General features: G+C 41.1%; 1 protein-coding gene across 3 annotated transcripts in view; it reads right to left on the reverse strand.

The window, feature by feature from the left end:
* Positions 1–24,248, reverse strand: part of lmbr1 (limb development membrane protein 1) — a 325,954-nt gene that overhangs the window by 48,215 nt on the left and 253,491 nt on the right. For all 3 annotated transcript variants that reach the window (XR_005942582.1, XM_041183595.1, XM_041183596.1), the window contains exons 13-15: positions 14,140–14,213; positions 13,805–13,895; positions 12,603–12,669 (exon numbers count right to left, since the gene is read on the reverse strand). Coding sequence is in view for 2 of the 3 variants with exons in the window: in XM_041183595.1 (XP_041039529.1) it covers positions 12,603–12,669; positions 13,805–13,895; positions 14,140–14,213 (232 nt within the window). In the remaining variant the exon portion in view is untranslated. The remainder of the gene's footprint in view (positions 1–12,602; positions 12,670–13,804; positions 13,896–14,139; positions 14,214–24,248) is intronic.

The raw sequence follows: 24,248 nt of genomic DNA on the forward strand, positions 1-24,248 counted from the left end.
CAGCAACAATAACTCTACCCCAAAGTAATTCATTGTTCATGAAACATTTTGGATGCCTAAGAGAGGTGATAATGCATTATACTAATGCATTATCACATACAAATGCAAGTTTGCTGTTTCCTCACTAAAACTGTATGTACATGAATTTCATAAATACAACAGACCCATAATGGAATACATATTACTGTTTTGCCAAGAGCCAAGTAACTCACCACAAATGGTGACGTATTCTAATTAATTAGGTTTGAAATCCAAGGTTGCATGTGCTTGTGCTCTTTTAGCTATGGTGTTATCTCTTTAGCCCTCCACAACATGTTGGATGGGAGGGGAGGATCTTGAAGTGTGCAAGTATCTACACAGGCATATAATAATGGATTTGCCAGGAGGCAGTATATGGGGAGGGGTAGAAACAAGTCTTCCCTTCCTGGCCCCACTCCCGCCCCAAAAAATTCTAGTTAATAAGGGAAAGGAAGAGTGGATGATCAGATTTAAACAGGGATTTTAGATCATGGTTTCACAATTTAAAAACTATATTTTTTTCTTATACCATCTTGCCACTACCATTATAAATGAGAATTCACATTCCAAAATGAATGGAAATATGTTAGCTTAAATAATAAATCCAAATGGAATGGCCTCATTCCATATAAAAAGACTTGCCACAGCTGTATACAATCAAAACCTTGATCCTTGAGCCATTGAAAAGATAAAAATGCACTAATTATATATAAGGAAGCTGAATTTGATATACAAACATACAAAATAGGAGCATTAGCAGGGAAGCCTACTCCGCCATTCAATAAGGTCATGGCTGATCGGTTGGTGTTTCGAATATTTATTTTGTATTTAAAAATTACAAGAAGTCGCTAGGTAACTGGGACTCCCACAGATAACTGCAAATAGTGAAAGTGTCTGTTAAAAACTGTGAAAGCCATCACAATTATACGATGAATATATGAATTACTGGTATTGGGTCAAATTTTTAGATTTCCTGTGACACTGCTCACAAGCTCAGATAATGCACTGTCCTCAATGAAAGGAACATTAAGTAGAATGGAACTAGAAATAGGTAGGTAAAGGCTAAAACAGGCATATGACACTGGTTCACTTCTCTTCCCTATTGGGCACTGGTGGAACCCATTGGATTTTAAGCCATGAGCCCTCCAATTAGCAGATTTATTGTATTCAATTACACCAATTGCCACAGATGAATCTGAACTCAACACAGGGGTGTTAGACCGTCATAACCAAAACACTGCCAAACCTGCTGCAGTGCCTTTGGCGGGTCTTCAACCTGATTTACTAGGTGGTTAGCTGCAAATATATGTTCAGTACAATGCTGGACTTTAAACAAACCCTGGAAGACATCTAATCATTAAAGGCCAATTGGAATTTCTTTTCTTCCCTTTACTTTTCTTGGTTCTGTCCTGGAACTGTTGGAGTATGGTTCTCTGGCCCAGTTTTTGCTTTGACATTACTGATCTTTGTTCCTTGACTCACTCTTCTCCCTCCATCAGATCAGATACCTACATCTTTGTTTAATCATAGCAATTATACTCTACTGTCTCTTGTAAAAACTGTGTCCATCACACCTGGTGTTTTGAACAGTGTGAAGCAACCCGTGTCAACTTTAATTATTGCTCCGAACCTCTGAAATCAACCACTATAGCTGTTGAATGCATTCAACTTCTGAAAACTTCACCGAAAGGAAGCATCAACTACTTTCTTACTGCCCCCCCCAGCAGCCTCTCTCACTGGTTCCTTGCCAGAGCTGTCTCTCTTAACTTTTGGCTCTTTGTTTCCATCCTTCCTTCTTTCCAATTACACGGCTGCTGTTCTGCTGATACAATTAGCCCCCCAACTCAAAACTTATTGTTTTTGATTTGAAAAAAACTCCTGCTCCATTATTTTGGATGTGGCAGTGAAATGATTATATTGTTGGACTACTAACCCTGTGGTCTAGATGAATAATTTAGAGAATGCAAGTTCAAATCCCACCTTGGCAATTTAAGAAGCTGAATTTGGATTTTAACGCACTAGGAGCCCCAAAATCTCATCAAATATGTATGATTTCTTGGATGGTTCTTTCTCCCAAGTTGTCCACCTTTCTTTCCTTCTCTTTTGAAAGTCGTTCATATTCATTACATCCCTATAAAGGTGATCTCTCATACTTTCTAGCTATCCACACATTGGTGACTTTTAATGTTACAGAATACAGCTGATCTGGACTCTCAAATTAAAAATTTCTAGCCAAATACATATCATTTATCAGTGCTCATCATTCAATGGTTACCTTGCTACCCATGTTACACTGCTCACAAATTCTCCAGTGTTGAATGAGCCATCACTACCTTTGCTCCTTAGCAATAACATGCTCCATTCATCATCCAACCCTATCAAGGGCTTTTAGTGGCATTCATCCACTTCTTTCACAATGCATGCATTTACTATGCACAACCTTCAGCCTCTTGGTGGAATAGCTGAATCACAGCATCTTGATCTCAATGTCCTTGAAAATGAGGTGAAATTGTTTCTTCCATTCTTGAGGCCAACGTTTTTCCACCTTCTTGAGGTCAAACAACATTTTACTTTCATTGGCTCTATTCCCACCCCTTCTTGTTCTTGGCCTATGTCATTTGATGTGGAAATACAACTTCCAAATCTCTCCTCTTGCTCAAGTTACATCTATCTTTTTTACAAACACCTATTTTACTTAAACAACTGATCGTGGAGCTGAAGTCTATCAAGGTCTTGAATACTACTCTACTGTCATATCTGACGAAGTTCTTCCAGCACTCCTTTCACACTACTAATTACAAGAAAAGATGATAGGTTGCACTTTCCTTTGCAACCAATTTTTAACTATTTCATAAATTCTACAGTAGTGTTTCTATCTTGTTCCTTCTAAACTCCAAATAGTCAAGTCATATTATGTGTTCTACCTCACACCTACATCCCAGTGTTGAAATTGAGACTCATCCCTTCTAATTCATCACCCACCCAAGACCTCAAAGCTATACAACTCTTCAGCTTTCTCAGTCTCTCCTCCCTGTTGCACTCATAACATTTCAAAACTTAACACTGCATCAGCTAATCACTACTTGCTGATTTACCTCCTCCTCTTTTATTCCTTTAATCTAAATGGCTTACTGCACTTGCCTCAGATTCTCAACCGAAAATACAACTTCACTTTCCCCAGCATTCTAAACTGCACCCTAACCTGGAATTTTTCCAACCTGCAGCAGACACTGTTTTGTGTGTTGTGCAGCAATCTATGATTCTGCTAAATACATTTACTTATTTCCATCAACTTAGTGCCACTCAGCAGAACTTGCAAAATGATGAATTTCGATATTTTCTGAAGCACTGCATGAGTCACTGTACTCTAATATATCCCATTAATCCTGTTTGGACAGCTGTGTCTGTGCATTTGTTAGCAGAATTTTAAATTGATCAATCGCTTCTTTTTTTTCTTCTCTTCTATTCTTTTTATAAATCCCTATAGTAAACGATTCAGGAATCTCATTCTTTTACTGAAAGAGTTGGCAGATTTTTGCCAAGATTCTCGCTTCTTTGTCACAGCATGTGCTGTAATACAGCCACTTCGCATGCAAATTACATTTAATAAACATTCAGCCGTGTTAGGTTAGCTGTTGGACAATAACAGTTTGGTCTAAAGGAGATTGTTAATGTCAAGTTTTGGTCACAAGGAAAAATTATGAAACTCCTCATGGGAACTTTGACAAAAAGATCTCATCATTGAAACATGATGTCCAAACAAAAGAATTTTCTGAAACTATATTGGCGTTCTTTCACTGTTGTGGATAAAAATCTTGGAACTCCGTTCTTAACAGCACTGTGAATGCACCTACACCAGGTGCACTGCAACAGTTCAAGAAAGCAGCTCAGCAACACCTTCTCAAGGGCAATTAATATGGGTAATGTCAACATCCCATAAAAGAATAAAAAACAAAACAGCAAAAATTAGTCTTGTACAGGTCCTTAAACTAATGAGCTACCCGATCCTCCACAACATGACTGTGAAACAAACCTGGAGTTTAAATGAAAGCAATTACAGGGATGCTGCATAGAGACTATAAACTATTTGGTTGTTATATAAACAGGGAATTTTTTAATTTTTTATTCATTCAGGGGATGTGGGCTTCGCTGGCTGTGCCATCATTTATTGCCCATCTTGAGCTGTCCTTGAGAAGGTGGTGGTGAGCTTCCTTCTTGGACCGCTGCAGTCAATGTCATGTAGGTACACCCACAGTGCTGTTAGGAAAAGTTCCAGGATTTTGACCCAGTGACAGTGAAGGAATGGCAATATATTTCCAAGTCAAGATGGTGAGGAACTTGGAGGAGAACTTCCAGGTGGTAGTGTTCCCATCTGTCTGCTGCCCTTGTCCTTCTAGATGGCAGTGGTCGTAGGTTTGGAAGGTGCAGTCTAAGGAGCCTTGGTGAATTCCTGCAGTGCATCTTGTAGATGGTACATACTGCTGCTACAGTGCGTCAGTGGTGGAGGCAGTGAATGTTTGTGGATGTGGTGCCAATCAACCAGGTTGCTTTGTCCTGGACGGTGTCAAGCTTGTGGGAACTGCACTCATCCGGGCCCATGGAGGAGTATTCCATCACACTCCTGACTTGTGCTTTGTAGATGGTGGACAGGCTTTGGGGAGTCAGGAGGTGAGTTACTCATCACAGGATTCCTATTCTCTGACCTGCTCTTGTAGGCACAGTATTTATGTGGCTAGTCCAGTTGAGTTTCTGGTCAATGGAAACCCCCAGGATGTTAATAGTAGGGGATTCAGCAATGGTAATGTCATTGAATGTCAAGGGGCGATGGTTAGATTCTCTCTTGTTGGAGATGGTCATTGCCTGGCACTTCTGTGGCATGAATGTTACTTGCCACTTGTTAGTCCAAACCTGGATATTGCCCAGCTCTTGCTGCATTGGGGCATGGACTGCTTCAGCATTTGAGGAGTTGCAAATGATGCTGAACATTGTGCAATCATCAGAGAACACCCCCACTTCTGACTTTATGATGGAAGGAACGTCATTGATGAAGCAGCTGAAGATGGTTGGGCCAAGAACACTACCCTGAAGAACTCCTGCAGTGATGTCCTTTATGCTAGGTATGAATCCAACCAGCGGAGAGTTTTCATCTTGATTCTCACTGACTCCAGTCTGGCAAGGGCTCTTTGATGCCACCCTCTGTCAAATGCTGCCTTAATGTCAAGGGCAGTCACTCTCACCTCACCTCGGGAGTTCAGCTCTTTTGTCCATAATGTAATGAGGTCAGGAGCCAAGTGGACCTGGCAGAACACAAACTGGGCGTCAGTGAGCAAGTTATTGTTAAGCAAGTGCCGCTTGATACCACTGTTGCTGACACCTTCCATTACTGATCATCAAGAGTAAACTGATGGAGCGGTAATTGGCCGGGTTGGATTTGTTCTGTATTTTGTTTACAGGACACAGCTGGGCAACTTTCCGCATAGCTGGGTAGATACCAGTGTTGTAGCTGTACTCGAACAGCGTGGCTAGGGGCGCAAGTTCTAGAGCATAAGTCTTCAGTACTATTGCTGGACTATTGTCAGGCCCATTGCCTTTGCACTATCCAGGGCCTTCAGCCATTTCTTTATATCAGATGGAATGAATCGAATTGGCAGAAGACTGGCATTCATTATGCTGGGGACTACCGGAGGAGGCTAAGATGGATCATCCACTCGGCACTTCTGGCTGAAGATTGTAACAAATGTTTTAGCCTTATCTTTTAAACTGGTGTGCTGAGCTCCTCCATCACTGAGGATGGGGATATTTGTGGAGCCTCCTCCTCCAGTGAGTTAATGCTTTGTCCACCACCATTCACAACTCAACGTACAGGACTGCAGAGCTTAGATCTGATCCGTTGGTTGTGGGATTGCTTAGCCCTGTCTATCACTTGCTGCTTATGCTGTTTGGCACACAAGTAGTCCTGTGTTATAGCTTCACCAGGTTGACACCTCATTTTTAGGTATGCCTAGTGCTGTTCCTGGCATGCCCTCCTGCATTCTTCACTGAACCAGATTTGATACCCTGGCTTGATGGTAATGGTAGAGTGGGGGATATGCCGGGCCACGAGGTTACAGATTGTGTTTGAGTATAATTCTGCTGCTGCTGATGGCCCAGAGCGCTTCATGGATGCCCAGTCTTGAGTTGCTAGATCTGTTTGAAATCTATCCCATTTGCTACACTGGTAGTGCCACACAACACAATGGGATGGGACTTTGTCTCCACAATGACTATCTGTGGTCACTCCTACTGATACTGTCATGGACAGATACAACTGCGGCAGGCAGGTTGGTGAGGATGAGGTCAAGTATGCTTGGTTCCTTCACCACCTGCCGCAGCTATGTCCTTTAGGATTCAGTCAGCTCGGTCAGTAGTGGTGCTACTGAGCCACCCTTGGTGATGGACATTGAAATCCCCCAACCAGAGTGCATTCTGTGCCCTTGCCACCCTTAATACTTCCTCCAAATGGTGTTCAACATGGAGGAGCATTGATTCATCAGCTGAGGGAGGGCAGTATGTGGTAATTAGGAGGAGGTTTTCTTGCCCATGTTTGACCTGATGCCATGAGACTTCATGGGGTCCGGAGTCGATGTTAAGGACTCCCAGGCCAACTCACTCCCAACTCTATACCACTGTGCCGCCACTTCTGCTGGGTCTGTCCTGCCAGTGAGACAAGACATACCCAGGGATGGTGATGGTGGTGTCTGGGACATTATCTGTAAGGTATGATTCCGTAAGGGTAACTATGTTGCTTGACTAGTCTGTGAGACAGCTCTCCCAATTTCGGCACTAGCCTCCAGGGTGTTAGTAAGGAGGACTTTGCAGCGTCGACAGGGCTGCGTTTTCCATTGTCTTTTCCGGTGCCTAGGTCAATGCCGGGTGGTCCATCCGGTTTCATTCCTTTTTTGTGACTTTGTAGCAGTTTGATACAACTGAATGACATCATAGGCCATTTCAGAATCAACCATATTGTTGTGGGTCTGGAGTCACATGGAGGCCAGACCAAGTAAAGACAGCAGGTTTCCTTCCCTAACGCACATTAGTGAACCAGATGGGTCTTCAAAACAATCGACAATGATTTCATGGTCATTAGACTTTTAATTCCAGATTTTTACACCATACCACTATGCCATCACCCCCCCCCCACCCCCTCTAATACAGGTTAAGCAAATGAGATTCTATTTTTGGCCAAACCCAATGGGTGCAGATATTTGGTCTGAAATTCACTACTAGGGTCCACTGGCATGCACATGAACTGCCTCTGGCAAGGATGGTCTTGTTTGCATCATCATTTCATGTACTGTGAATTGGAAAGGATTGGGGAAGGTTTAACACCAAGAAATGGGAAGGTTTGAGATGGGTGGAGTGGGTGGGGAGGGCAAGATGGAGGGAGTCTGAATCCAGACTTCAATGCACCCAATTCTAGTTTTAATGGAGGCAGGATGGAAGACAACCCACTTCAGGGAGGTTGGTACTTTGATTCTTATAATAAGGCTACAAGCCTGGTTTGTATTTTAACATTTATTGCCCATTATTATCTACTTTGAGAAAGTGATAGTGAGCTACCTTTTTGAACTGCTACAGTCTGTTGGTAAACCCAATATGCTGTTAGGTAGGGGAGTTCTGTATTTTGACCCAGTGATGATGAATGAATGGCAATATAGTTTAAATTCAGGATGGTACATGACTTGGGGGGGGGGAACTTGGTGGTGCTCTTATGTGCCTCTGGTTCTTGTTCACCTTGTCCATGTAGAGGTCATGAGCTTGGAAGGTGCTGCTAGCGAGTTGCTGCAGTGCATCTTCTAGATGGTACGCATTTGCAGCAACTGTGAATATTTAACATGGCGGGGGGGTGGGCTGCCAGTGAACCAGACTGCCTTGTCCTGGAGAACGTCAAAATTCCTGAGTATTGTTGGAGTTGCACTCATCCAGGCAGGTGGAGGGTACTCCGCTGCACTCCTGGCTCTACCCTTGCAGATGATGGACAGACTTTAGGAAGTCAAGTAGTCAGTTACTCATTCGGAATCCCAAACCTCTGGCCTGCTCTTTTAACACAGCATTTATATGGCTGGCCCAATAAGTTTCTGGTCAATGGTAACTACAATCCCACCCACACACAACCACCCCCACCCCACCCCCCCACCCCCACCTACCCCCATCCCTGGCCAGGATGTTGGTAGAGATGCAGCAATTCAGTAATGGCCTATATGGAATCATAGAATTTTACAACACAAAAGGAGGGCATTTTCCCTTTCTTCTTGTGGTGACTCTCTGAAACTGTTATCCACTCGATCTGCTTACCCTGCCCCTTGAAATTTCTCTTTCACTAACATTTATCCACTTCTCCATAAAAGCTATTATGGACTCTGCTTCCCTCATTATTCCTGATAAACTATGAACTAAGTCTCCTACACAGCAAAATATTCTCTGAATCTCTGCTTCTGCTCTTCAGTTACTGACTCAACTGTCACTCCCCCACCCCTGTGGCAGAAATAAGATTTTCTTCTATTTACCTCAGCACTCCACTGCATAATTTTAAGCAACTCTATCGAGCTTTTGCTTAGTCTTCTTTAAATTAGTGATAAAGCCCCCAGATTCTCTCGACTCCACGCAACTAAAATCTCTAATCCCTGGTACCACCTGAGTGAATCCCTTCAGCACATTCCCCATGGTCTTGATATCCTTCCTAAAGTAAGGCATTCAAAACTGGACAAGATTTGAAGCATGGTTTCATATTCTATGAAGTTAGCATTTTCTCTTTCTTTTTATACTTTATTTGGAAAACCTCGAATCCACATGCTAAATTTAAAAAACTTGTCAACATGTTCTCCCATTTTAAAGATTTACTTCAACCCCAAAGACCCTTAGCTCCTGATAAAGATATACAAAATTATGAGGGGCATAGATAAAGTAGATAGGAAGAAACTTTTCCCCTTAGCCGGGGTGCCAATAACCATGGGGCATAGATTTAAGGTAAGGGGTTTAGAGGAAAATTTTTTTCACCCAGAGGGCGGTTGGAATCTAGAACACACTGCCTGAGGGGGTGGTAAAGGCAGGAACCCTCATCATTTAAGTATACTTAGATGAGCACTTGAAATGCCATAGTATACAGGGCTACGGGCCAAGTGCTGGAAAATGGGATTAGAATATAGGTGCTTGATGGCCGGCACGGACACAATAGGCTGAAGAGCCTGTTTCTGTACTGTATAACTCCATGGCTACTCAGCTGTTTTTCTCTAAAATTGTATAATCTTCTCCTTATTCTTCCTCTCAACATACAGCACCTCAAATTTCTCTCAGTTAAATTTCATTTACCTGCCCAAACTACTAAGCTGTTCATTTCCTCCTGAAGTTTCTTACAGTCCTCTTCACAGAGAAACAATCTTGCTATTTTTGTGCCACTTGCATGATACCTTCTCTGATATACCCAATAGTGGCCCAGGAATCTCAATATCCTCGAGTTGGGCATGCAGGGGGTGGGTCACAAGCTTGATGCACACAGCTGCTTGATGATCTAAATCATGCAGGTGTGCAGCCTGCACTACACTTGCTACTCATTAGCTGCAATACCTGTTGGGGGTGGGGGTGCGAGAGTGTGCTAATTGCCCATAACACCATTTAAAGGCAGCCAGCACCTCAAAAATGGTTGCAGATACCAGGAAACACTGCCAATCAGAGAAATGGCTGGAGCAAGAGTTGACAGAGCTCAAAAGTTCTTGGTTGCTACCTTTAGAGATGCTGGTGCAGGCAGTGAACAGGAGGAGGGACATTCTCTTCCCCCGCAGGGGCGGGTAACCCGCCAGACATCAACTCGGCTGGCAATGGGAAGAGATGGCACAGTGTGAATTACAAAAGCCAAAACCTTGGACATGGCCACATCGCTGCAAGATGTTTAATGACCTCTTGTTGCCAATGTCAGAACACTGCTCTGTCTTTGCTTAAACCTCCACCACGTATAACCTCACTAATCACACCACTAGAGATTTTTCTCCCCTTCACATACCTACAATCACTTCACCACACTTCACTACTAATACTCAGACTTACCACAGTTACAGCCCTCACTTATCCACACCTTGTTTCTAACACACTACCAGACAGGTTTTCTTCCAACACCTCAGGACGATCACTAACACACACACACTTCTTTCTTGCAGGAGAAGGCAGCACACAACTCCAGACATCAGGCTGACACCAGGGGAGGAGCACAGCTGCACACCCATTGCCTTCTCAAAGAAAGCATGCTGGGTCTATCATGGGCTGGAGCAGAGTCGAGGCTGTGGCAATTGGCAATACCAGAGGAGATGTCACATAGACTATCAAAGAAGGCTCATAGGTATCTGCCAAAAGTACTAGGTACACTGGGAAGCCTGCCAGAAAGCTTGCATACAATGTCGTGGATAATAGAGGAGTGCAAATCCAAGTTGTCATGAGGTTACATGCAGAGTTTGGTTCCATGGAGGATCAGATGCTACTATGGCAGCTCATACTGGTGCCAGGGATGGTTAGACAGCTGACATCTTGCCTCAGGGGGCCAAGTCAACAGAAAGCCCCAAAGGCAGTCCTGCACTACTCCTTCACCCTTCAACCCCCCCCGGCGGCATTCCGCAGGGATCATTCCCTCCGGGACACCCTGGTCCACTCCTCCATCACTGCCTACACCTCAATCCCCTCCCAAGGCACCTTCCCATGCAACCGCAGAAGATGCAACACCTGTCTGTTTACTTCCCCTCTCCTCACCGTCCAATGGCCCAAACACTCATTTCAAGTGAAGCAGCATTTCACTTGCACTTCCCTCAACTTAGTCTACTGCATTCGTTGCTCCCAATGTGGTCTCCTCTACATTGGAGAGACCAAACACAGACTGGGTGACTGCTTTGCAGAACACCTTCGGTCTGTCCAGAAGCATTACCCAGACCTCCCTGTCGCTTGCCATTTCAACACTCCACCCTGCTCTCATGCCCACATGTCCGTCCTTGGCTTGCTGCATTGTTCCAGTGAAGCTCAACGCAAACTGGAGGAACAACACCTCATCTTCCGACTAGGCACTTTACAGCCTTCCGGACTGAATATTGAGTTTGACAATCTTAGATCATGAACTCTCTCCTCCATCCCCACCCTCTTTCCAATTTTCCCGCTCCTTTTTGTTTTTTTTCAATAATTTATATAGATTTTTCTTTTCCCACCTATTTCCATTATATTTAAATGTATTTCCATCCATTGTTTTATCTTTACCTTTTAGCCTTTTTCAATTCCTTCACCCCACCAGGGCTATCTGTAACTTGCTCGTCCTGCTTTCTACTCTTAATTAGCACATTCCTTTAGATAATATCACCACCTTCAACACCTCTTTGTCCTTTTGTCTGTGACATCTTTTGGTTATCTCCACCTATCACTGGCCCTCTATACAGCTCTTCTTGTCCCACCCCCCCAACCCTTAAACCAGCTTATATTTCACCCCTTTTCTATTTCTCCTTAGTTCTGTTGAAGAGTCATGCGGACTCGAAACGTTAACTGTGCTCCTCAACACAGATGCTGCCAGACCTGCTGAGTTTTTCCAGGTATTTTTATTTTTGTTTTGGATTTCCAGCATCTGCAGTGTTTTGCTTTTATCTGCACTACTCCTTTCTCTTGTGGCAGCTGTTCCTGCTCTCTAGAGTCTGGCTTGTTACTCTCCCTTGTACTCCAGCCTCAAAAACAAATCTATGAGACTATCCATGATTGCAACCAACAAAAGTGCAACAGCAGCAAAATCCTCCTCAGCACAGACAAAGTAAATTTGGAAGAGTGATAAAAAACACCAATGAACAGTAATTAGTCAGCAGTCTCAAAGGAGAAATCAGCAACTAACCTGAGTGCTATATAATCCTTTCAAACATCACTAGTGAGGTGGCGTTCCTGAAAGTTAGCACACATTCTGATGTGCAAGTGACAAATGAAACAATGAGGCATTCGAAAATTGAAACGGGTCCAGCAAGTGCAGAACTGTAATTTAAATAAATTATTCTGCCCTTTAAATAACCCCTGCCTTAAACACATCCACCATAAGCAACAGAACGAGTGGCACACTTCAAACCGGAAATGTGTATGTGATTCCTGCTCGCCATATTGGGACTTTAGTAGGCTAGTTAACACTGGAAAATGTCTGGCTGTGCGGTCAAGTTTCAAGACTTATTTATCTATGTTAACAGAAAAGGCTCCAACACTGACCCGTAAGTGGAACCACTATTTACGTCCCTCGTTCAAAAACTATTCATCAATCATGACCTCCTATTTTCTGTTCTTTAAAGAACTTCTTCTACATGTCATCACACTGATTAATTTTGTCTCCCTTCATTTGGAAATTATAACAGCACCAGTGTACACTTATCATAAGATTTTTCCTGTTCATCAGAATTTTGTGTTTAAACTTTACCTATTTACATGGTTAAAAGCAAGTAAATCCAAAATACAGAACCATACATTCCACAAGCCATCATTTCAAACAAAGTCTGCATTTCAAACCATGTGTTAGTTTGTAAGTGTTTCCACAAGAATAAAACACAGCTTACCCAAGGTTCTTGACATAACAGGTAATGCAGAACTAAGGACCAATATTGAGACACAATTACCAATAATCTGTTGGAGGGAAAGAAAAATGTTAAAACAAACCAATATTAAGTTCCTGACTTGTAAACCAAGGTGAATATAGTGTTATATTAAACCAATATAACAAAAATAACTATTTTGAAAGACTTTCAAAGAATCAGGCATTCAGAGGTTATTTGAAATTAAGGTTTGGTGAATTATATTTTGGTTGCATTTGGTACAAGATGCCCTCCATTTTGAAGTGGAAAGTTTGAGCACAGTCAAATGTAGCAAAACTGTAAAATATAACAAAGACTGTATATTGGTCTGGGAAATGAAACCAAGTTGTAGATAATCCTGCTTCATGGCCAGCAGTGCAGCTGCCATTCTTCTCCTCTCAGAAAAATTCAAAAAAGCAATTTCAGCAATAGATAACTAATTTCTTCCAAAAAATTATATAGTATTAAGGAACACGTTTGTTAAAAGAATTCCTATTTAGGGATTTAGTTCCCTATAGGCAGTTAACTTGAAGTTTCCCTCTAGACAAAATAAAATTTTTGCTTGCATTCACATCTTAGTTGTGTACAATGGTAATCGTTACACAGAGTACTGTGGGGTTTTTTTAAGCTCTTTTCAACCTGCTTAAATAACAGAAAAAGGATTCTAGCAATGTTGCTACAAAAATCATGGTACAGTGATAGTGTTAAATCTCTAGTTTATATATGCAAATCAGAGATGGCACCATCTGTCTCTAAGTAGTTTTGAAGTTTTAGACCTTCAATCTGAGTAGTGCGCTTTGAAGAACAAGTTTCTGTAGACACTCTAAATAAACCGAATTCTACGGCTTATACGCTAGCATTAGAGGTACAATTCGTTCAATTAAAGTTACTCATTAGCAGATGTTTCCTTTGAAGAAAAGTCCTTTCACTGGATTTCTATAGCTAGTTAACAAGCCTTTCCATCCCAAGCTATTTACAAGTGAATGGACACCATCCAAACCAAACAGAGTACATCCTTTTTCTCCACTATCTAGTTTTATGAAAATCTTCCAGTTTGTGTTTACGCAGCACACAAACAAATATTGATCATTGCAAATGAGCCATTAAAGGCAATTACTGAAGAAAACCTGCCAGCTGTCTCGTTACAAGAGGGGCCACATATACATCATCACCTCTGCCCACCATACCTTTGTCATGGTTGTGTCGTCTTTCGTGGGAGTGAGAGCTGCAAAGAACCGGAGGCTATAGAAGCCGACGACAGAGGACACCATCAGATAGCTGTGAGAATTAAGGAGGAAGACTTCTGCAGAGTGAGGAATGCAAGGGTTTCATTCATATTCTTAACCATCTCCTTCACTTACTTAGAGTTGGAAACAACAAAGAATTTTTCTCAAGTGTCTTTGTAGTAACATGGTCCAAGCTATCACTACTGTTTTTCTAAATCCAACTCTTAGTAAAATACCACTGTCCCAGAAAACTGCTTATAATACTTGTTAACAGACATGACTGGGAAAAAGGATACAAAATCAGGATGATTTCAATCGCTGCACCAACAAACCCAAATGCAGACAGAGAAGCTTTACCAAGGCCTAGTTCCTGAAATAGGAGAAAAAAAGCATTAAGTTTCTCGCCCATGAAACAAACCTGGAGGCCCAGGCACTTCATTTTTGTCTCACAGCGACGAGTACGCACATTAAAACATGGCTACTTTCAATCAAGAAACTTGTAGGCCAAAAGGGGTAGGTGACATCCATAAACAATGTTAAAAGTTTCATGGCATAATGCGAGGATTTTCTGAATTAAAAAACAGAAAATATTGAAATCACAAAACCTAGATGCACCAGAATCTGCAAAGAAACAAGTGAGTTATTTTCTAAGTAGGCTATGCATCCGGTTAAAAAGTTAAACTACCTTTTCTTTTAACAGACGCTGTCAGATTTGCTGTAGATTTCTATCAGTTTCTGTTTTTATGTCAGATTTATAAAACCTGCAAATTTTCAATTTTTAAGATCAATGTACCTTTGGTTTCATATCAAGTATATTCTTCATTTTACAAGAATTAATTTTATGCTAATGAGACAATAAATCAAGGGTCCGTCCGTCTTTTGAAGTGGCTATGAAAAATCCCATGATAGTATTTGAAAAGGAGCATGAAAATTTCCCCTTTTGTTGGCAAACATTTCTGCTTCAACCAACATCAAGGATAACCGAATATTCTCATTTTTATATTTCGGGCATTGCTGCTGCACATGCCTGCATAACAATCATTGCACATTACAAAAATTACAGTAACACCTTGAGATATGATAAAACCCCATATAAATGCAAACCTTTTTTTTTGCTTTAAAACAAAATTTCAATCTCTGCTTCTGCCAGTATTAAAAAAGTATTTAGCATCTGAAGAAATAAATTGATTTTATTTACAACTTCAATATCTTAAAATCTTACGGTGAATTCAAAACCTTTAAGAAATAAAACAGGCTTGGATTTCGTCTATCAAAAAATGAGCTTAAGAACATAAGAAATAGGAATAGGAGTCGACTATTTGGCGCCTCGAGCCTGCTGCGCCATTCAATAAGATCATGGCTGATCTTCTTGTGTTTCGATTTCCACATTCTCAACTAGCCCCGATAACCTTTGATTCCTTTGCCCAACAAGAATCTATCGACCTCGTCCTTAAAAATATTCAATGACTCCACCTCCACCGCTTTCTGAGGCAGACAGTTCCAAAGTCGCACAACACTCAGAAAAAATTTCTCCTCATCTCAGTCCTAAAAGGGTGACCCTTAATTTTAAAACAGTGCCCCCTAGTTCTGGGCTCACCCACAAGAGGAAACCTCCTTTCAACGTCCACCTTGTCAAAGCCGTCCAGGATCTTGTATACTTCAATCAAATCACCCCTCACTCTTCTAAACTCCAGTGGAAACAAGCACAATCTGTCCAATCTTTCCTCATAAGACAACCCACTCATTCCAGGTATCAATCTAGTAAACCTCCTCTGAGCCACCTCCAATGCATTTACATCCTTTCTTAAATACAGAGACCAAAACTGCACACAGAATTCAAGATTTGGTTTCACCAACGCCCTGTATAACCGAAGCATAACATCCTTACTTTTATGTTCAATCCTTCTCGTAATAAAGAAGAGCATTCCATTAGCCTTCTTAATTACTTGCTGTACCTGCATACTAATTTTTTGTGACTCAAGTACTAGAACGCCTAGATCCCACTGCACCTCAGAATTATGCAGATTCTCCAATTAAGTAACACACTGCTTTTTTGTTCTTCCTGCCAAAGTGAAACACTTTACATTTTCCCACATTATACTCCATTTGCCAGATTTTTGCCCACACACTCAACCTATCTATATCCATCTGCAACCTCATATCCTCTTCACAACATATTTTCCTACCTATCTGTGTCATATGCAAATTTAGCTACCATGTCTTTACTCCCTCATCTAAGCCATTGAAGTAAATCGTAAAAGGTTGAAGTCCCAGCACAGATCCCTATGGGACTCCACTCATCACATGCTGCCAATGCAAAAACGATCATTTATGCATACTCTCTGTTTTCCTCCAGCAAGCCAATCTTCTATCTATGCTAATATGTTACCCCCTATATCAATGCGCTTTTGTTTTCCGTAATAACCTTTGATGTGGCACCTTATCAAATGCCTTCTGGAAATCCAAAGACAGTATGTCTACTGGCTCCCCTTTATCCATTGTGCCTGTGACTTGTAGGATCAAAATCCCCTTCAACTGGGAAATTTATGGAATATAATTTCAAACCCACGGATATGTTTTAACGTCAGGATTGGAACTATAAATTTCAAAAAGGTAAGCTGCAGTCAGCAGTACAGGGCTGGTCTGCAAGGGGTTAATTTGGACATTTAGTGAAAACACAGTGACGTGATCAAGAAGTCTAATTGATTACCCAATACAATGGCACAAAGGAAATATCATTAATACAATACACTCAAGGAATTATTCAACCACCACAGACACTAGTACTGGAATAGGGGCACTCAAACCCTCATTAATTTTGGAGTCAGGTGCTGTTACTGTGCCACTTCAAACAGCTAGAGAATTGTTCATACAATGAGAACTGATAATATTCATCTGGATACATCTTCCATGGAAAACCCTGTACTGTTTCAACCAGCAGGAGCTGATGACATTTGTCTGGACTTGGCACTGAACCAAATAAAGGGACATTGAACAACAGGAAATATGTTTTTCCATGTCGGAGTTAAATTATTATAAAAGAAGAGCACATCTGAGTATCTGGGCTGCAATCAGAAGGAGGGTCAAGTTTGGTCACCTTGACTCAGGCCTACAGTCAACACCAGACAGGCCAGCTGTGTTGGGGATTGTAAGTTTCAGCCAATTCATAGTGATATTGGTCTGAAGGTTGTGAAGGTTTGGGGCGAAAACTTGGTGTTTTTTGCCAATACCTTATCATTTGTTTCAGCCATATCTTGGTAATATTGGTCTAAGGGTTTTTTCTTAAGGTTTCAGGGCAGGGCATGGTGTTTTGCCTGTGTCTTTGTAAGTTTTAACCGAGTCGTAGTGACTGTGTCGGGTACTGGGAATAGGTTGTTTTAATTTTGGGGTTTTGTACTGTGAGGGTTCTGGGTGATTCAATAAAGAAATTGTGAAGAAACTTGTCTTGCTGATCATTCTATTCAAACCATACATTTGTGAATCTGATGTCATGAACTTGAGTGTGGGGAGGGTCTCTGAGGGAAAAGGGCAACCCCTACATACTCCTTCAAAAAACTCCAATAAATTGGTTAAACATGATTTTCCTTTCATAAAACGATGCTGACTCTTCCCAATTGCCTTGGGCTCTTCTAAGTGCCCAGCTATTACCTCCTTAATGATCGATTCTAACAGCTTCCCCACGACCGACGTGCAATTTATTTAGGTTTTGTATTGTAAAAAGAGATGCTGTTACTTACAACCATGACTGAAAATAAATTGATGTATTATGCCTTATTTAGGTCTTGAATGTGACACTGTAGTTTGTATTTTTAAAGTACAAGCAACACAAGCAGAAAACTCACCATCAACTGAGACACTGTCTGGGTTAGGTCATAACAAGGTAATCTAGCTGTAAAGGGTTACAAGCAAAAACAGCACCATATCACAGATACTGTAGTGCAGTGGTTATGCTACTGGATGACTAAGCCAAAGGCCTGGACTAATAGTCCCTAAGAAACCAAATTCAAATTCCGCCACTGGAGTTTCAGAATGCACATTCAGTTTAAAGAAATTGCAAAATTAAGTAGAAGCTGATACCAATAAAAGTGGCCAGGAAGCTATAGCAACTGGTTCACTAATGTCTTTGTGGGAAACCTGCTGTGGTTACCCTGTATGACTTACATATGACTCTGATACTCCAACTGATTCCTAACTGTCCTCTGAAGTAGTATAGCAAGCCACTCAGCTGTACTGAAGTCTAACAAGAATAAAATTGGGTGGATACCAGTGGTTCAGGAAGGCTTACCTCCGCTTTTTATTTAAAAAAAGGGTAACTAGGGATGGATAATAAATACTGAATTTCCCCAACGTTATTCACAGCCCAAGAACAAAGTTTAAAAGTATATTTCAGTGAACATTTAAATGCTTGAAACAAAAGAACAAAGGTCAAATGGTGGGATGTACAACTTCAAAACTGAATAACTTTTAACTTAACAATGATTGTATTCAAAAGATGGTCCCCTCAGAAATGCACAAATTAAACAAATGCTAACCAGAAAAAAAATAATTGTTTGTCTTCTTAAGGACATCAAAGATATATTTCAGATACCAAAACGTTGATAGATTATCTCAATAATTAAATACAACAAAATTGTTGTAGGTCACAAAGCTATGTTTAAAGGTTTTGACCTTTGAGCTCACTGTGCACCAGAGTTTTGGGAAAAGGGTGGAGGCAAAAATCAAAACTTGTGGAATAAATTTCGTCCCAAAGTAGAGGCAAACATTTTACAGATTCAGGGATTTTCTCAGGGAAAATAAGATTTTCTCTGCAAATTCAGGAAAGTCACGACAGCAGAGCAGGAGCAGCTCCAAAGAAAGTCCTGGCCATGCAGTGCACTGTAAAGATTCTGTGATAATTTCAAACAAGAAATCTGGGAACTTTCACTTAGCTCTCTATTATAATTGAAAATACTGTATCATGGCAATGACTGCTTCAAAAGTGAGAAACAACTACAAGTTATAAATCACAGACTTCATAGTCAATACCTCCATCTTATCGCTTAAAAAAAGTACTATGCCACTGAAGGTGTTTGTTTAAAGAACAAGGGCTGCCACTGACAAGCAGCATAGAAAGCTTTTCAGTGGTGTTAGTAAACATGCAGTTTGAGTTAAATAATACATAGGTCACCAAACACGGCTTTGTAAAAACCAGTGTGTGGAAATTAACACTCCTGTCTAAAATGTTTTTTCTCATCAACTGGAATGGAGATTTAGATGGATTTCAGAACAGGCTGTTCCAAAAATACTGGAGTAAACTGGAATGGAAAGAGGAATAAATGCCAGTTGTGATAGTTGAAATAATAATTTTATTTCTTTAAATAATTTTGAGATAACACTTGTAACACTGCAAATATTTCAGAATTACATGGATTAATAATCATAATCAGAAGTGGAAAAATAGGTAGGTAGAAATCCTTACTTGACCAGATATAAATCTAGCTATAAATTAACATATACGTAATGGAGGCATCTAATGTAGTTCTAATGCTATTTAAAAATGCTAACAGACAATTCCACTGATGACTCAATTGGAAAATGTATTACCCAGAGCAGAACTTACGCTAAGTTAGTTGCTCTGGTGATGGTGAATTGGTCTCAGAACTCTTACAATTGACTGGAATGATGGGGTGCGGTGGTGGGGGTGGAGAGGGGAGGGAAAAAAAAATAAGAGGAGAAGCCAGTTAGGATGGTCACTCTTCAATAATATGTGCTGATTATTAGTATGTGATGACTGTTGGGAAGTACACTTGGATGCCAGATGACAAGGGGTTAGGTCCAGCCTGACTGTGCTACATGCGCTCTCATGCTTCTTTCCACGCTCCTCATATTTGAATAGCCCCCTGAAATAGTACAAAATGTTCCCTGTGCTAAATTAATGAAGGGATACCACACCCAGCACAAGTCACCACCACCTTCAAGGCAAGAGAGAAGAAAATTAGGGAAAGGGGGAATTCCATGTAAAACTGTCCTCTCCATGGATCACCACCTTGACGAGATAATGAGGCTTGCATGCTCCAATGACCCCTTGAGCGATGCTGTTGGGAGCTCCTTGCTCTCGGCAGGGCCACCCATGGAGGCAAAGTTGGTGAGGGAGGTGCCAGACAAATTGCAGTCCAAAAAGATCTCAACGGCAAAATAGGCGAAGGAAAATTGTGCATCCTACCAGTTGCGAAGGCAGAAGGCGGCTGCAGGGGCAAGCTGGTCCCAGTCATCATGGTTCTACATGTCACTGAAATATGACCATCAACCTGTCAAGATTCCATAGACAACAACTGCGTCCCAAGGTCCCCCATGTTTAAAACAAAATGCATGTTTCTACCAGGGTCTGATCAACAAAAGTCCTAGGAATACAAAATTCCATCACCAATGCCTCTGCTGCATCCTCTGGATTCAATAGGACCACCATCAAACAAACACTAGTGTCCTTCTTGTAGCTAGCTCCACAAGCATTCAGGCAAAACTTCTTTAAAATTAACTTTGATGAACTGGACACTGTGCCCAGATGGCCGAAATGTATTGTCCCCACCAGCTCTTGTATTCTCAACTTTCAAATGACTGGCGTTCCAGGGAAGAGCAAAGAAAACACTTCAAAGGCACTCTGAAACTCTTCTTGAAGCATGGCAGCATTGACATTAATGACCAGGGGCAGTTTACTACCAATCGTTCAGAATGGTGATAAGTTGTTCATCAAGCTGCATCACGCTTTGAGGCACACTGTCTTAATAATGAGGCAGAGCAGCAGAAGAGAAGGAAAGAAAAGAAAGCAAACTCTGCACTCCAGATCCCACTACCTCATGGGACATACTACCCCAAGTGCTCAAAGATCTGTGGGTCAAGAATTGGCCTGTTCAATCACATGACGATTCATGGCAGAAACTTGCGACCCTGAGGAAACATCATCCTTGAATTGAGGAACAACCAGCGATGCTGTGAAACTGGGTCAGCAGTTTTAAGTACAGTTACAATTCTTATCAACTGCAAAGGAGAAAGAAATGTGGTAGCTAATGTAAGAAAATCTCTCAGTCTGTTTAAAACCTAGTGGACAAAGTTATTAATGTGACGAGTTTGTGTTCACAGACAGCATCATAAGACAACCAACAATGGATTTTCTTTCTTCAAGAGGGAAGCAAGCATAGAGATTAAAAGGCATTTTGTTCTAGATAAGAAAAGGAGTTAATCAATGGGTGAAAGTATTTACTGGTAACTTGCCATAAACAAACTAGTTATTTACTAATTCAGACCAAAAAAAAGGTATTTACACTGTATGTGACCTTGTGCACTTCAGAGCAGCAAATTCAATGTACTTCATGCTGCAACAAACACCAAAGAAGCTGCTTTGATGCTTGTGCATGACTGTGTGAAAGTTCATTATCATGAAACATTTAGCGTTCAATACAATCCATATTTTATCAGCTGCGTTTTTGTATTTCTCCGATCCCTTTCATGTCTGTGTTTCACACTTCAGTACTAAAAACAGGTGAAGTGTTAATCTCACTTTTTGAAACCATACACCATTTTGTGTTGAAAACCAGCGCAAAAGGAAATTAAGATTACAGCACTGTGGATTTAAGAAAACTCAAAATTTATAAGCCCCCATTCTGTTGATCATCTTTTCCACACTTTCACAAAGGTAAGTGTATTGATAGTTTTTAAAGCATTCTTTAAACTAGGGAGGAGGAAGAAAAAACAGGTACTGTGATGTTTTCAAACACTTCTAAATTCCCCAACAAAAAATCAGGTGCTTGTTAAACGATAATACCTGCTTTTTAACATTACATCAATATTCTTCAATTTTATTACCACTTAATTCTTTGAACTTGTTAAAAGGTTGAATGTGAAGGTTAATTTTAAAACACAATAATCTGGATGAATGCAAATATTACAAAACAATGGTACCAGGATATGAATGATAGAGGTTTCAAAGATGTCACCATTAAGAGTAAAATTCTAATGCAAATAATCATCTGAAACCCATGAGATCACAGCCTTGCAACTCTGATATTTGCCATTTTAAAGCTACAGAACGTCAAGGGTTATCGCAGAATACATGTTATTTTGGGGTCAACTTGCACCTTAAAAAAAAGCTGGTTTTAAATCTGTTTAGTGTGGGTTTCGGGGGTATTAACAGGATTTCTTTGAGGTGGAAGGTGGGGGGGTTGCGAAGAGAGAGAGAGAGATTTGGTGTTCTTTGATGTAGAGGATTAACAGCTGGCAACGGTGAACCAAAGTGACAGAATCAAAATCACATGGGTGCTGATGGATAGGCTTCTCATTCCGGATTTTATGTACCTATTGAAGTTTTTAACCAGAAAAATACATTTTGTTGAGTTTTAGCATCAGCACTTTAATAATATCAGTGTTACGGGATCAAATTTGCATCCACTCCTTTTTCCTGTTTATTTAATATGCACTAAGTTTGAGATCAGTGGCTATTTGACGGAGGGGAAATATAAGTTCCATAGATAGACTCTAGATTAGTACAGCAAGAAGAGGCATTTGGCCCATCAAGTGTGTGCTGGATCTTTCCAAGAGCAGCTAGTCCCATTCACTGGTTATTTCCTCATATCCCTGGAATCTTTCTCTCATTCACGTATTCATCCAATTCCCTTTTGGCGGCTACTATTGAATCTGTATCCGCCACCTTATCAGGCCATGCATTCCAAATTCTAACCATTCATTTAGTTAGAAATTTCTTCATGTCACCTCTGGTTCTTTTGCCAATGACCTTAAACCTTTTGATTGCCCACTTTTCAGCCACTGAAACGGTTTCTCTCTTGTTCTTAAATTTAAATCCTACATGATTTTAAACATCTCTATCAAAACTCCTCTTAGTTTTCACTGCTTTCAGGAGAACAATCCCAGCATTTCTAGTCGATCTGGTAACTGCAATCCCTCATCCCTGCAAAGGAGGGAGAAAAATAGACTGACCATGTTCTACAAAATATGGAATGGACTCCTAGGAATTGACAGAAGCAAGCATCTTCTGCTACCAGCAATGACAAAACACAAGGTAGCCATCCACACAAACTACAAAGACCATTTATTTCCAAAACAGTGTATCAACAATCTTCCTTCCCAAGAACAATCGTACAATAGAACAAGCTGCCAAAGGAAATAGGCACAGCCCAATCATTAAAAATGTTCAAGATCCATCTACAGATTATTTTCATTTAAAAGTTTTCATTATCAGGACTACCATTTCGGCAAGTCATGCCTGGTTGAGTTACTGCAACCCATATAAATGTTGTTGGAATACGGATATCAGTCTGTGATACTGAAAAAAGCTAAAGCAAAACCAGAAATCTCCTCCTCACCCATCTCCAACCCTTCACGTCCTTCCTAAAGTGTGGTGCCCAGAATTGGACACTAGAGACCAAACCGGTGTTTTATATTCAAGCAGAAATAGCAATTAGAGGTGTACTCTGAACTACTTTTTCCTCCTTCATCAAGAGACGAACTCCAAAAATGCCCTGGCTGAGACCTAAGTGAACACAGAGCAGGGATCAAGCCTGGACCTCCTTGGTCTGTGCAGCTTAGCTATTGACTTAACCAGCTGACCAAAATTAATGACACATCTTCCCCTGTCCAGATTTCGTGGAATCAACCAAAAGGGTATTATTTTTTCAATTCTAATATCCTTGGCTTTTGCTTCCCTAGATTTGGGAGCAAACAGAAGACAGGTCCTTTAAACTTTTTAATATACAGAAAATGCTGGAAAAACTCAGCAGATCTGGCGGCATCTGTGATGAAAGAAACAGAGTTAATGTTTCAAGTCTGTATAACTCTTCTTCAGAGCTAAAGAGTAGAATGATGATGGATTTTATAATGCTTTACAGAGGGTTGGAGCAGGTGGAGCCAAATAGAAGGTCAGGGATGGGTGGGAGCTCAGAAGAGATTGACAAAATGTCATGGGCACAAGACAAAGGGAGTGTTAAAGACTAAAGAAGGTACTGAGAGTGGCATAAGGGAAAGATAGCAGAATGTGTTAATTGCACAACAAGGGTCAGCGCACTGTGAAAGCACAATATAGGGCAGAATCTTGGGGTCGGCGTGCGGGGGTGGGCCCCTCTCACCAATGCGTAAAATGACGCACAGTGACGTCAGGTCTGCGTCCCGACGTCGCCGCGCGTCATTCTGATCCTCAGTTCGTCTGGCACGCAGCAGAGTCGGCTGTGCACCCACCGAACTGTCAAAGGCCTATTAAGGCCATTTAAAAACTAATTAAAGTAATTAATTGAGATGGCCGTCCAACCTGAAGGCTGGCGGGCAGGCGAAGAACCCAGGCGGCCTTCACATTTATCATGAAACCTCATCCATGGGCGGGATGAGGTTTCATGAAGGGTTTATAAATTAAAGAATTTTTTTA

This window comes from Carcharodon carcharias, chromosome 3 (genome assembly GCF_017639515.1).
Source record: "Carcharodon carcharias isolate sCarCar2 chromosome 3, sCarCar2.pri, whole genome shotgun sequence".
Lineage (NCBI taxonomy): Eukaryota > Metazoa > Chordata > Chondrichthyes > Lamniformes > Lamnidae > Carcharodon > Carcharodon carcharias.